Genomic DNA, 15,182 nt, shown 5'->3' with positions numbered 1-15,182 from the left:
GTTGTTCTTCTGTGTGTGAAAAGAGTGACAGCTTTGATATCAACAAGATGAAGCAGACAGTGTCTCATAAGTCCTCTTAATGGCTTGGTATCTTCAGAAGAAATTTAATCAGTGGTAAATATACAACATGAGTTCAACCTTTCCACATACACAGAAGCTGAATAATGTAAAACAGATACAAAGCTTTTAAACAGCAATTGTTGGTGACATTCAGTTACACAAGAACAAATACTATCAGCATTAATCCCCCTGTTCTTCTCTTCCCTCCCTCTCATACTAGTCTTTAAAATTACCTTATAAAACCCCTCTCTTCAGCATGCAGCCTTCCTGCTTGCTTGCATTTCAGTATACTTTATTGTGATGGCTCATATTGATTCTTTGTGGTAGCTGAGGAGGTGGTCACAGGTGACTTGCTATTCATGGAGAAAAATATTGGCATTTTTACAAACCATATATGCTGAGGGAATCAAGATTACAGCAACTGCTTTGTGCCATCATCTCCCTGCCTCCCGCTTTGACTGAACAGTTTGCTACATTATCCCACAACAGGATTTCCAGTTCAGGTCCTCCCTTCCTCTAGAGGGCAGTCTGCATCGGTTCCATGAGCACTGAGGCATGGCCCTCGGCAGTCACAGTGCCATAGGAAGTATCTGGCATTTCCTCTTCCTTCAGTTTTTTGTAGGAAATGTTTGTATCTTCTTCTTCTTCCCCTACGAGAGGCTCTTGTTTGTAGGAATCCTTGCCGTACACCTTATAAACCAACACAAACAGACCAGCTTCTGCAGCCTGGAAAAGAGCATAGAGCAAGGGGAACATGTACATACTCCCAATAAGCTCTGGAGGGAAGGTCAGTTTGAGTATAGCGGTGCAGAGCTGTACGTTTTGGCAGCCGGTCTCCAGTGACACTGTCCTCTTGCAGTGAGGTGGCAAGTGAAATAAGGTTGCTATGCCATAACCACAGCCATAGCCAGCCAAGGGCATCAGCACAGCTACTACGTAGACAGTAGCAGGGATAGTAGCCAGCAGATCAGGTCCCAACATGGTACCGGTTAGAATGAAAAGGATCACCAGGGATACCAGGAGGGACCACAATGAAACCTAGCAAAGAAAGCATTGGATTAGATAGAGTAGGATTTTGGAGGACCGCTGCTCTTAATTACATATTACTATATCAGTAAGCATACAGGTTATTTAAAATATATTTCAAGCATCAAGGGAAGCACGGAATCTGTTAAAACAAAAGACACATAAGACTGCTTCATTTGCCAAAGCAAATATGAATGTGTATTGGTGCTGTTATATAAATAGAAGGTGTATATTTGGTGATCACAGACAGAACTAGCAGGATTAACAGTAGAACTGCTTGTTCTGTTTCAATTTCTTATTATTTATTCCAATTTATTTATACAGTGGTGCCTCGCAAGACGAAATTAATCCGTTCCGCGAGTCTCTTCGTCTTGCGAAGCACGGCTATTAGCGGCTTAGCGGCTATTAGCGGCTTAGCGGCTTTAAGATAAAGGAAACAAACTCGCAAGAACTTGCAAGCCCATAGGGAAATTCGTCTTGCAGAACGACTCAAAAAACGGAAAACCCTTTCGTCTAGCGAGTTTTTCGTCTTGCGAGGCATTCGTCTTGCGGGGTACCACTGTATACTGGTTTTTGTTTTTTGGGCCCAAGGCCCCCCAAAGCAATGAATGATATACTAAAACAAAATATACAGTAGAGTTCAGTGAAATGCCATAACAATATAAGACAGCAGGATTGCAACATAGGTGGGCCAAATGAAAGCCTTCTGTAGCTAGAAATTAATGGGCACTCTTAACAACCTCATATACCACATGCTTTGGGGCTAGAAAACTGAAAAGTGAGAAATACAAAAAAAAAAAACTTATCCCAGTATAAAAGAATTAAGGGTGCTCTCACTACTTCCCCATTCTAATTATGCAGAGGTGCACAAGCAATCTATGTAATTAACGCAAAAGCATTTTTAAAACAAAAATGGATGGTCATGGTGGATCAGTTGCAGGAATTGCTGGAGAAAACTGATCATCTGAGCACATCTCAGTCTTGGTTCAGGCCTGGTAGATTTCTGACAGTATATAACACCCGTGCTTCAGGAACTGCACTCCCTGCCTATATGCTACCAGGCCATGTTCAAGGTTTTGTTACTAGTGTACAACGGCCTAAACACCTTGGGATCAGAGTGCTTCACTCTCAGTTGGCCAACTAGATCACTGATATCATAAGGAGCTGAGCTTTCAGAAGTACCTTGTGCCTCAGAAATCAAATATATTTGTACCCAGCTCAGTAACCCCTGCAATATGGAACATTCAGTGAAGGCGAGGCAGATGATGCCATTTTGTGACTCCTATGTGCCATAAGAACATTTTTATTTAAGCAAACATTTCTAGAATGCCAATTTTATCTAGTCACGTTTAATACTATACTGTTTTTATGATGTATGTTATTCTATATTTTAATCTGTTGCTAAATCGCCTAGAGAGCAATGGTTGTATGTGATTCTTAAATAATTAAAAATAAATAAATATTCAGGATAAACTGCAAATTACTAGTGTGGCCCTCATCTGCTACCAATTTATTTATTTATTTTTACTGAAGCAGTACCTTTTGCTACTCCAAATCAAATTCCAGTGTATCTTGGGGTGGTAAAATACCCCTATGGGGCATTTATTTTACTCCACCCTTTTTATACTGGGGGGGGGGGGGAGCACCACAATGGCAAAAAAACAACAACACACATTTTACGTCACAAGACACTTATTCTTTTTCCCAGAAAGAAAACTGCAAGCAGCTGAAATTTATAAATATTGTTTACTACTATACATATGGCAGTGTTGTAGGAGGACTACTGTGTGTGAATTCCCTCTGTAACAAAAAAAATTGCTCTCAAGGCAAGATTTCACCTCGCGATACTGGACGGGGGATCATTGGCTGCAGTTTACGCTGTTGATCCCTCTAGCTTAGCTTTGCCTGCTTTGACAACGACTCTGCAAGACCTCAGGTACTGGCAGCCCTGCTAGAGCGGTTCTTCACTTGGAAAGCAAACATGGCGCTCTGCAAATAATGCAAAGGAGTCCTGTGCCTTCAGGACATATATGCTCTCCCACTGCCTCACTGGATTAACACTTTCTTAAAATTGCATTCTTACATTCATATACACCACTTTACCTCAAAGGAGCTGAAAGTGGTATATTCCTCCTAATTTTTTTTTTTTTTATCACGACATACTTGTGAGAAAGAGTAGGCTGAGAGACAGTCATCCTGCGAGCTTTGTGGCTAATTGGGGATTTGAACCCAGGTCTCCGTGGCCCTGGGACGTGGGTGGCGCTGTGGGTAAAACCTCAGTGCCTAGGACTTGCCGATCGTATGGTCAGCGGTTCGAATCCCCGCGGCGGGGTGCGCTCCCGTCGTTCGGTCCCAGCGCCTGCCAACCTAGCAGTTCGAAAGCACCTCCGGGTGCAAGTAGATAAATAGGGACCGCTTACCAGCGGGAAGGTAAACGGCGTTCCGTGTGCTGCGCTGGCTCGCCAGATGCAGCTTGTCACGCTGGCCACGTGACCCGGAAGTGTCTGCGGACAGCGCTGGCCCTTGGCCTCTTTGAGTGAGATGGGCGCACAACCCTAGAGTCTGGCAAGACTGGCCCGAACGGGCAGGGGTACCTTTACCTTTACCTCCGTGGCCCTATAGTTTGACACTCTAATTACACCACTGCTCTTGGTTCTAGCTAGATGGAACTGTAGTCCTTGCCTGTATTAAGGCTCCTCCCTGTATCCCCTGTAAAGGTGGGCATCTGGGGCCTGGCTTACCTTCAGCAGGATGTCTGCCACCCTGGTGAACCTGTATCGGATGAAGACCCCAATGCCGATGGGGAGCAGAGTGCTGCATAAGGTCATGGTGACGGCGCCCAGGGGCAACAGGCGCACTAACGGGGTGTTGATCCAGGCTCGGCTGTAGATCCACAGGCAAAGAGGCATCAAGACCAGAGCAAGCAACGTAGACGATGTGGTCATGATTATGCTGCCAGAGACGAGAGAAAAGAGAGTTCCCAGAGGGAAAGGTACGTGATGTACTGAAGTTCCTTCCACCGCCCCATTCGCTTTCCACGGGCTGCTCAGATGGCACATTTTATTGCAGTAGCCTCTTCCCTTTAGTCTTTCCAACCGCACACTGTCAGTGGGAACCTCCTGCTTGGCTGCTAATTTTATATGGGTGATTTCTGCCTTTTACACTCTGTGTGTGTGTGTTGTAGAAGCAGAAGCCGGTAGTTTTGAAAGAGAAAGGCACCCTTCCCAATTCGTTACAATGCACTGTTCTCGCCATGGCATGATGTGCTGCTGTCTCTCATCTATCCAGTGCAGGCTTTACTTAAACACATTATCTCTCTTCCCCACAGTCCACACTTTTCTCCCCACCCTCCCCATCGTTAAAAACTTCCTCCCCACGCACACCCCAAACACTGTTTTCCAGCACAGCTGCCTGCAGGGCGTGCCTGGCTATCAAGGTTCACAGCACACACTGGCACAGCTCGCTCTCCTCTTTGTGCCGGCTTCAAGTGAAACTAGAGGGTCTCGGAAAGCGGTGAGAGAAGCAAGAGCTTAGCGGCTTACAAAAAGATGTACTGTGCAAAAGCAGAAGGCTGCCCACATTGTCTGGCTGTACCCCATAGCCCTGTCTTGCCTCTCCCCCCCCCATTAATTCTTAATTAATAGAAACAGCTGGTGGGGATTAAAGACTGCAGGGAAAGTTCTTCCCCAAGCCCAAATGCACAGGTTTGTGGGTGATTCCTAGCAGAGCCCCTGCGCCTTTCACTGGTGTGTAACAGGCAGACATTCAACAGGTGCATCCTTTCTCAGGCTGGAGATGCAGCGACGGGCGAAACTTCCATTAGGAAAGGCAGATATCTCCAGGCACTCTGCACTTGCTCAGTGGCACTTGCCTCTTTGCCCCACCCTCTGGGAACAGGGCATACATAACAACACATCTGACGTTTGCTCGGGAGTTTTACATTTCATCTCTCCGTTCCTTTTCCTCGCAGGACCTCCGTGCCTTGAGCAGGTGCTGTGACGGATAAGATATTCTACGGGTGGATTTGGCTTTCATCGTGGGGGGGGGGGAAGAGGTGGGCGCTACACCTGTTGAATGTCTGCTCGCCGTCCCAATGAGAAGTTGGAGCTCTGCCAGGAAACAATGCAACTTTAGACAGTGCATTAAAGCGAAAATAACCAATTTCAGACAGAAGCACCCACAATCTTTCTCCTCCCCGCTTCCTCCTGCAGGAGAAATGCCCTCAGTCTCGCTGCCACCCTTTTCCCTAGAGGAGGCGTTCGCTGCCCCAGAGATGGGTGGGGTATAAATAATAAGATTTATGTATGTATGTATGCATTTGTATTAGTAGTAGTAGCAGCAGCAGCATTGTTATTAGTAGCATTATTATTATTATTATTATTATTATTATTGTTGTATTTTAATCAACTTGTTTTTATTATTGGTTGTTAGCCGCCCTGAGCCCGGTCTTTGGGAGGGCGGGGTATAAATAAAAAATTAGTAATAGTAGTATTAGCAGTAGTATTGTTACTAGCCCGTTTGGTTCTTCTTGCCCAGCGGACCCCCACCCAGCCTCCTTTCCCTTCCCCTTCGGGTACCTGAGGTTCATGTCCCCGTTGACCAGGAGCGACATGATGTTGGAGAGGTTCCCCCCGGGGCAGCACCCGCACAGCAGGACGGTGACGGCTGCCACCTCGTCGAGGGCGAAGACGAGCGCCATCAGGAAAGCCACGAAGGGCATGAGCCCGAACTGGCACAGCAGCGCCAGCAGCAAGCCCAGGGGCCGCCTCAGCTGCGCGCCCAGCTGGCTCAGCTCCACCGTGCAGCCCAAGCCCAGCATGGCCACGAAGAGAGCCAGCGCCACGAAGACGCTCAGAGCCTGGTTCAAAGGGGTGTTCCAGAAAGACGCAGAGCCGCTGTCTTCCCGGGGCGCCAAGCCGGCCGTGGGCGCCCACGACGACGCAGCCGGGCTGGGGACGGGGCTCTCGCTCCAGCTGCCTGAGGGGACCGTGAGGTTCCCGCGCTCTTCCCAGGAGCTGTCCATGGCCCCAGGCGCGCTCTCCAAGCGTGCGTCTCCCTCGGACGCTGAGCTGCAAGTGAGGCGAGAAGTGAGGCGCGCCTGAGGAGCCCCCGTCGGTTGGGGACAGACAGACAGACGGGTGGACGAATGAGAGGGGGAAGCAGCTGAGGAGGCTGTCTGTGCGTCTGTCAGTCACTGCAACAGGCGCCCTCCGCCGCTCCTTCGGGACCTTGCCTCGCCGGCGGCCGCATCCTGGGGAAGCTCTCGCGCGCCAAACTCACCGCTTTATTGGCTCTTTCCCGCCGGCGGCGGCGGATGGATTTCTTGCATCGCATCACGTGTCAGTGAGTACCTTGCGCTCCTTCTCTACAAAGGACAGGCGCCTTCTTCCCAATCTCGTTCCCAAACTGCGGTTTTTGTTCTATTTCGTTTTCAAAATTAAAACACACACACACACACACAAATCCATGGCTGGTGGCCAAGGGTGGCTGAAACCCTCCTGAGAAATTCCCGCTTGAGAATAAAACTTAGTGCCACTCCGCTGAAAAACCTTCAAATTCTTTGCACCTCCTGGTTACAAATGCAGGCGAAATTCAGACGATATTTCATCCCTCTCCCCTGGAAAGTGAGCAGAGTGAGACTCTTTCTGCCTCTCCTCCCCCCCCCCCCCAAAATACATTATTCAGGCATCTTGGCAGAGCAGGACTATCCAAATTTTCTTTGGGTGTTTCACTTTTTTTGGCATCTTGGCCGAGCAGGACCATCCAAATTTGCTTGGGACATTTCACCTTTTTTTGGCAAAATTTGACAGCGATTCCAACTATTAACAGCACAAGTCCTAACCATGACTTCTCAGAAGTCCTGTCGAATTTGATAGGGCTTATTCTCAGGTGAACAGCCAGTATTGCAGCCTATCGATTCAAGGGTCCTCCTTTCTGTGACAGGGAGAGTGCATGTTCTCCATCCTTCAGCTACGGTATTTTTATACAAGGGGTGGGGGAATCAATAATTCCATCCGACAGTGTCACGACGGCCGTGAGAAATGAGGTTCCGCGAGTGTGCAAGCCCCATTAGTGGCTCTGCAAGAGCACTTAGCGCCTGGCAGATTGGGCACATAAAAACAGGGACCAATTGTACACACTCGCGCTCTGCCATTTTCTGAGCCTTTCTTAAAATTATCCTTTAAGGCTGAATGCCACCTGAGCATAGGAATAAAATGCATGAATGCCAGTGATGCTACCTATCTGCCCCAAGATCAGAAAAAGACATCTCATATATATATATATATATATATATATATATATATATATATATATATTGTTTAGTTGTTTAGTCGTGTCCGACTCTTTGTGACCCCATGGACCAGAGCACGCCAGGCACTCCTGTCTTCCACTGCCTCCCGCAGTTTGGTCAAACTCATGCTGGTAGCTTCGAGAACACTGTTCAACCATCTCGTCCTCTGTCATCCCCTTCTCCTTGTGCCCTCAATCTTTCCCAACATCAAGGTCTTTTCCAGGGAGTGTGTGTGTGTGTGTGTGTGTGTGTGTGTGTGTATATATATATATATATTCTTCCGAATCCATGCTCTCCCTGCCCCCATCCATTACAAGAAATAGTGCTATTGTCTCTTTAAATAAATGCATGGCACTACAACCTTAAGCGTAAAGCATATTAAGAGCTCACAACACAGATATGGATGAAGGCTTCCTCCTGCACGTGGGCTGGAAAAAGGAGCTGGTGGCAATAGCTTGGTGGTATAATAGCATATGCTTTGCATGCAGACGGTCTTGGGGTCAGACACTCTAGGCAGTAAGTCTTGGGAGAGACCCATTGCTGCTTGAGATCCTGGAGATCTGCTGATGGTTAAAGTAGCCAAGATGGGGAGACATGGGCAATGCCTGACAGCTGGCATAAGGCGATTTCCTATGTTCGCATCAGTCATCCTTCAGTCATCCTTGTGTGCTGTTGCACACAAACAGTCCCAACTCCTGGCCTGAGTAAAGCCTTCTTCCTGAAATCCTGGACAGCTACTGCAGTTAGTGTAGACCATGGGTAGGCAACCTAAGCCCCGGGGGCCGGATCTGGCCCAATCACCTTCTCAATCCGTTCCGCAGACAATCCAGGAATCAGTGTAGTTTTTACATGAGTAGAATGTGTGCTTTTATTTAAAATGCATCTCTGGGTTATTTGTGGGGCATAGGAATTCATTCATTTCTCCCCCCCCAAAAAATATAGTCCGGCCCCCCACAAGGTCTGAGGGACAGTGGGCTGGCCCCCTGCTTAAAAAGTTTGCTGACCCTGGTGTGTAGACATACTGGGACTAGATGAATCAATATGAGAATATAAGGAATATGACAGCATGCCCAGGAAAGAAGGGGGGGGGAGCAAATTAAGCACAAAATGATGTGGGCGGATGTTGCTCTTTGTCATACAGGCATGATCCAATCGGTGCCTGTCAAGCAGTGATCTTCCGTTATGTCAACGGCAATAAATAATTATCATGTTTGCTGGGCTGCTGGATGAGAAAGGAGAAGATTGCTTTTTCAAGCCAGCAACGTACAGTGGTACCTCGGGTTAAATACTTAATGGTCCGTTCCTAACCTGAAACTGTTCTTAACCTGAAGCACCACTTTAGCTAATGGGGCCTCCTGCTGCTGCCGTGCCGCCGGAGCACGATTTCTGTTCTTATCCTGAAGCAAAGTTCTTAACCCGAGGTACTTTTTCTGGGTTAGCAGAGTCTGTAACCTGAAGCGTATGTAACCTGAAGCATATGTTACCTGAAGCGTATGTAACCCGAGATACCACTGTATTGCTGTGAGATTTGCTGGGGAAATTGGATGATATTCCCAAAACCGAATCACTACAGGAAGGAAAGTTGCAAGTTTTCCACACAATATATCTAGTGTGGAAGAAAACATTAGCAGACAAAAAATATTTCTATTTGGTGATGCACATAGCTATCCTTGTTTTATAGACACCAATTGAACCTGTCTTTTCTAAGCCTCCCTCCTGTAATTTACACCTACTGTTATTAGCCCTCTCCTCTACTATTTCTTTCTGATAATCTTTTAGATATTGACCCATCTCCTGCCCTCCTCCCTCCACTTAATCTTTGTTTCTTCAGGCTAAACATGTTCAGTTCCTTCAGTTTTCCCTGAGGGCAAGATAAGTGTACAGTCCTTTTTATCTACAAATGTAACTTCTGAAATGTGGGTTGGTGTTAGAGATATTTGCACAGCCATATTCTGCAGAATTAGCTATAGAGGAACTTTTGCACTCAATTTTAGCGAGGACAGCTTTGCACAGAGTTAATAACATTGCTCCTTTCACTCCAGTATCCAACCTACCTTTTATTATTTACAGTTGAGTTTTGTAGGGTAAATGTTATGTTGAAGGCAGGCGGAAGCAACTCAGCTGTGAGAGCACATTTGCAAGTATAATAACAGAACATTTGTGAAATTGATACGCCCTAAAGGTCAAAGAGACATAGCAATTCAATCATCACTATACCACCCTGAGTATTCAGTTCTTAACCAGTGTAGTAAACTATCACAAAAAGGGTATGCTAATCAAACAGGCAATGTTGTGCAACAGGCAGCCTGTGAGCCAAATCTGGTCCAAAGCCAGCCACTATTCTGCAATGCTGTTTTATTAGTATTTTTAGCTCTGGTTAATCTTTTCAGTTCTGGTAAATCAGCTGTCCTTAGAAAGCAGAACTGGCTGAAACAAATCGGTTGTGCTGCTGTCTGTGCAATCTCTTTCCAAGAACAGTCACTGCAGCACTTTCAGTATAGATCAAACATGGCCCCCACTGAAAGAAGCAAATCGAAATGAAAAGAACAAGGCAGTCTTGCCCTGTTAGATCTAATAAGCTAAGCAGGGTAAGGGTTGAGCCATCCGGGGATAGGGAACATCTCCCTAAGAAAAGCGCTCTGTACATTGACAGGTAACAATACAACTATTGTTGTATAAAAGGATGAAGAAGGATATAAAAGGATGTCACATAGAGGACGGAGAAAGGTTGTTTTCTGCTGCTCCAGAGAAGCAGACACGGAGCAATGGATCCAAACTACAAGAAAGAAGATTCCACCTAAACATTAGGAAGAACTTCCTGACAGTAAGAGCTGTTCGACAGTGGAATTTGCTGCCAAGGAGTGTGGTGGAGTCTCCTTCTTTGGAGGTCTTCAAGCAGAGGCTTGACAACCATATGTCAGGAGTGCTCTGATGGTGTTTCCTGCTTGGCAGGGGGTTGGACTCGATGGCCCTTGTGGTCTCTTCCAACTCTATGATTCTATGATTCTAACTGAAGCTGATCAGTTGGTAAGACAATGTCCTGGACCACTCTACCCTAGACTATGTGGCAAAAAGCAATATACGTCAGATTGGAAGTGAGCAATTTTTGTCAGCAAACGCAGCACATTAAGCTTGCAAGGGTTCTCTGGCAACCCCCTGGGTTGAATTAGCTCTCTAACTGTTAAAATAATGGTATGCTGGATGACTTTGAGCAGATATGGTGGTGACAGTTAAGAGGTCTTGACTACTATCACTGCTACCAAGTACTGTATGTTCTAAGCTACATTTGTGTTCTGCGGTAGGCAAACCTTCACAGGCAAACTTTCCAAACTCTGCCTGGTGTTGAAATTTGAGGGTCCAACTTGTGAATGAGATCTCATCCCTCTTTCTTTCTTTCTTTCTTTCTTTCTTTCTTTCTTTCTCTCCCTTCCCAAAGAGAATAATTTAAAAGGAGTATGAAAAAGGGGTAAGAGGGAGAGACAGTAAATATGCATAGCCAGGAGGAAAAAACACTGGCTCTGAGCAGCCAACTGCAGGAGTTACATATAGCCTAGAAAGTGGGCTTTTTTGAGGGCTTGGAGAGAAAGTGGCCAGGGTGTCACTGGCAAGGAAATATGTTGCTGTCAGAGGGTTAGCAAACGTTCTTCCATTTGTGTACTAAGATTTGGTGGATGCCATGTAGTCTGTCCGCCTCTAGGGAATGTAAGCTGAGTGAAACTGCAGGTTTTATAAAAGGCAGGTTGAGGGGAGGCCAGAACTGTGCCACAGAGAGAATCAGGAAAAGATTAATGAGCCAGCTGGAGTTGTGGTATTAACTGGGGGAAAACGAGGTTTCTGCAAAGGAAAAGAAATAAAAAGTCTCTCAGGGAAAGAAGTAATGTAAAATGACTGATTTATTAGCTGCAGGTTGACAATTTAGAAGACCAAGCAAGGCAAAGATATGGCAATGGATGTAAACTAAATTAGGTTGATGAGATAGATGTCGGGGGCTGAAGCTGGGATTGAAAGCAACTACACTAGCCAAGGAAAGTCAACAGAGTATGGAACAGTATTCTGAAATGTGCAAAGAGCTGTCTGATCTTCATTGCACCTGCTGAGGTTGGCTCCAACGATTTACCTTCTATAGTTAGGGGACCTGAAGCTGAGAGATGGTGACTTTTCAAAACAAAAGAGTTCAGGAGGGAGGTAGGACTCCCATATCCAAGGTTTCCCATACCTAAGTTGAATTCTCCATCCACTATAAGCAATACATTGGTTATTTAGCCCTGCCACTCCCCCCCCCCCCAGCACCCTCCTTCCTTCCTCTGCTCCTATTTCCTGGTTCCATGAAACCGGCTGTGGGAACAGCCACTGCAGGCATTCTGCTTGAGCTAAGAAATATCCAGAATCAAGTAGAAGGGCTGTGCCAGTCTCTGTGAAAACTTTGATCCATGCTCTCCCCTGGGAGTCTTACCTGGCCCCTTCATTACATGTCTTTAGGCACCAGGCAAAAATGTTTCTGTATAACCAGGCCTTTGGCTGATTGAACAAGCTATGGTGTTTCAAAGATGATTTGTTTGGGGGTGGGGGTGGTTGTTATTGGTTATGCATTTTGTGTTCTCATTTCGTATTTTTATACTGTGAACTAACCTGTGATTTTCAGATGAAGGGCAGTCTACAAATAAATCAAACAAACAAAGGCAGCCAGTTCTGGTGACAAGCCGAACTGAAGGCTGCAGTGGTAGCTGTCCTTAAGCCCAGTAAGGAAGTGCTAACTGGCTTGAGATGAAGAGGAGTTACAGGTTAGCTGTCCAGCTTGCACTTCACCACACATGACGGCTTCAGGGGCTGAAACATATGTGGGAAATTGATTCTACCTCACCCTTTTGCCCAAAACAATCACAGACACTTGTTCTGAGTTGAGAGCTCAGAGGATAGACTAGCGTAAGGTCCCTTGCTTTTTCAACTTAAAGTTTTACAGAGATGTAAAGGTAAAAGGTAAAGGGACCCCTAACCATTAGGTCCAGTTGTGGCCGACTCTGGGCTTGCGGTGCTCATCTCACTTTATTGGCTGAGCGAGCCAGTATATAGCTTCCGGGTCATGTGACCAGCATGACTAAGCCACTTCTGGCGAACCAGAGCAGCACACGGAAACGCCATTTACCTTCCTGCCGGAGCGGTACCTATTTATCTACTTGCACTTTGAATCCCCGTTGTGGGGATTCGAACCGCCAACCTTCTGATCGGCAAGTCCTAGGCTCTGTGGTTTAACCCACAGCGCCACCCGCGTCCCTGACAGACATGTATCAAACATAAATAATAAAAACAAGATCCCAAGGAATCTCCTGGAATTCCATCATCCCCTTTGTGGGTCCTATCATTTCCTCCAACATATTTTATGGGATCTCAAATTTCAGTGGTGCACTGTGCAACGCTAAAATCCGTCTCCCGCCTCTCACGCTCCATTCTGCAGCCTTGTTTTGGCACCCTCGGCAGCATGGGACGCAGTGCCAACAGGCTGGTCATGCCACCTTGAAACTGCCTCCGATTGTGGACAAACATTCAGAAGATGTCCGTCCATACGTACAACAGAGGTGTGGTAGCTCGACACTTACAATGCCCATTGTCCTCTCTTGCCTCCCTTTTTAAGGACCCTATTCTCATTCATCACTCGCAGTCGCTAATGTGCCGTTGGCTCGTCACCCATATGCAGCCACTAAGAATGGCTGTCACGTATTTAAGGGTTTCCTGATATATATATATATTTAAATCCTACTATTAATCAGCAAATGAGAACACAGTGACTCAGGAGGACTCAGTGTTCTAAAAACTGTTTGTCATTTCTTCCCATTTACATCCGTGGCCACCTGCCCAATACTGTTCTTGGGCACAGGACTTTTGTCAGGCCCACGAAAGGGCAATATATGTCACCTTTTACCTTGTGAAGGGTCCACAATGATAAAGGAAAAGTCATTTCCAAACGAGATGTGGTGTAATGCTCCCAGTTATGAAGAGTGGGTAGGACTTCTGTTTAAAAGCAAAAAGGCTGTGTGTGTGTGTGTGTGTGTGTGTCTGAAGAGCACAGAGCCTTTCAGCCATCCATGGATAAGGAATAGTCTTATTAGCTGCCCTTCACCAGAAGGTCCCAGCAATGTAAAATACAGGATTAATATATTTTGAAACAAATTACAATGGCAGCTAGATTGGGTCTTATATATGTATGCAGGGGCAAAACTAGGCTTTATTTCACCTGGGTCAAAGACCCATTTTGGCACCCCCTCACGCACATTTGTGTACACACACACAAGAGGCTGGGAGCCTCAGTGGCACCTCTCTGGAGGCTCCCCCCGGTGCAAAAAACTCGGCTAGCCCCCCTGTAGTGATGGCACTGCTGTCTGGGTAAACTGGAAGAAGACCATGCAGAAAATGTGAATAATATGCTTAATTTATAATATAATAATGGCTTAAGTTATTAGGTATTATAATGTAACTTGATATTTACAGAAATATCTATACATTAGGATTATATCCTCTCTTTTTGAGAGGGAAATTTTAATATTTATATACACACACCTCCCCATGCACAAGGTATAATAAATGGCTCAAGGTCAAAGCATAATATCCTTTCCCTTAAGATACTACAAGTGTGCTAATTCCTTCTAGCCACTGGGCATGAAATATGCTCTGTACATGCTCCAAGTAACTATTTTTATTACTACTGAATATGTCCTTGGTGGAAGAAGTCGGGCACTGGAAACAGGCTCTGGAGCTGAGCCTTGATGACTCTTGGCTCAAAGGAAAGCCTTGAGCCAGCAAAGCCAAAAGCCACTGATGAATCAGGAGGTCTGAAGGAGAGACTTATCAAGTCAAGGAAGAGGGGCATGATTTGATGAATAGTGAGGATGCACAGGATGTAGCACCGAAGAACAGCGCGGAGCGTGTCTTTTTAATTAAGGAGATGTGTTTAGTCCAAAGCACATGTTCCTTGCCCATTGTTGTTTTGCCATCCAAAAGTCCTGTTGAGACTGGGGACATTGAAATGCTAGGAACAAAACATCAACAACAGAAAGACTATATAGGGACAAGTCTAACTGACGCACAGATCAGTATCGGACCACTTTATCAAGGCAAGCTTCTTTGTCCCCAAGTAACCCTTTCCATTTTTCTTTCCTGTGAATTTCTACAGAATCTCCCTTGATGGATTCTCACTGCTCAGCTTTCTATTACTTCTCACTTCCTCTCCTGGAAGGTTCAATACAGCCTTCTCTCAACTTGCCAAAGGTCCAGGACTTACATTGGTTCACCTTTAAAATAAACTAGCATTGCTGCTCTCAAAGCATTTGCATGCATGATATTACTGGCTGGGCAACATGGAATTTGTGCATAAAGCACAGTTCTAAATGTTAAGGTGATGCTGGCTGCATGGAGCATGCTTATAAACATGTGGGCAATTATTAATTTGTGTAGAATATTGTTAAATATATATATATATATATGTCAGGGGTTCAGGAGCAGAGGCACAGGAGAGGGAGGAAATGGAGAGCGAAGGGGAGGAGTCCGAAGGAAATGTCAGCGATGACAGCAATCCGAGGTCTCTGAGTCTTTCCAGTGACTCGGAGGATTCACAGAAAGGGGCCCCCATAGTCAGGGCAAGAGGAGTGCCCAGGGGGACACCTCGGGAAGAAGGGGCCAGAGGGGACTCAGAGAGCAGCAGCTGGAAATCAGGACCAGCGTCCCCCCCAGAGTGCAGTAGGGGGGAGGAGTCCCAGGCATCGGGATCAGGTGCGCGCGCGGCAGCGTTTAACTTTCCTGATACCCTCCCCCC

The 15,182-nt window shown here is 46.2% G+C and overlaps 2 protein-coding genes across 3 annotated transcripts in view; one reads left to right on the top strand and one right to left on the bottom strand.

Moving 5' to 3' along the window:
• LOC310685618 (uncharacterized protein) overlaps positions 1-15,182 on the top strand; it is an 850,221-nt gene that overhangs the window by 396,601 nt on the left and 438,438 nt on the right. The gene's annotated exons all lie outside the window — the stretch shown is intronic.
• On the bottom strand, positions 85-6,412 carry SLC10A4 (solute carrier family 10 member 4). Its single transcript, XM_083458397.1, has 3 exons — positions 5,664-6,412; positions 3,828-4,038; positions 85-1,098 (listed from the first exon to the last, which is right to left on the bottom strand). The coding sequence occupies exons 1-3, from the start codon at positions 6,107-6,109 to the stop codon at positions 577-579; spliced, it is 1,179 nt and encodes a 392-aa protein (XP_083314523.1). The 5' UTR covers positions 6,110-6,412; the 3' UTR covers positions 85-576.

This window comes from Podarcis tiliguerta, assembly GCF_965153285.1.
Source record: "Podarcis tiliguerta genome assembly, chromosome: 9".
Taxonomy (NCBI): domain Eukaryota; kingdom Metazoa; phylum Chordata; class Lepidosauria; order Squamata; family Lacertidae; genus Podarcis; species Podarcis tiliguerta.
This window is presented reverse-complemented; position numbering and strand designations above follow the sequence as displayed.

Coding starts and splice junctions, on each gene's coding strand:
- SLC10A4 (XM_083458397.1), bottom strand. CDS start 6,109: ATGGACAGCTCCTGGGAAGAGCGCGGGAACCTCACGGTCCCCTCAGGC. Junction 4,039..5,663: donor AACGGGGACATGAACCTCAG/GTACCCGAAGGG, acceptor CGTCTCTGGCAG/CATAATCATGACCACATCGT. Junction 1,099..3,827: donor TGGCAGACATCCTGCTGAAG/GTAAGCCAGGCC, acceptor TTTCTTTGCTAG/GTTTCATTGTGGTCCCTCCT.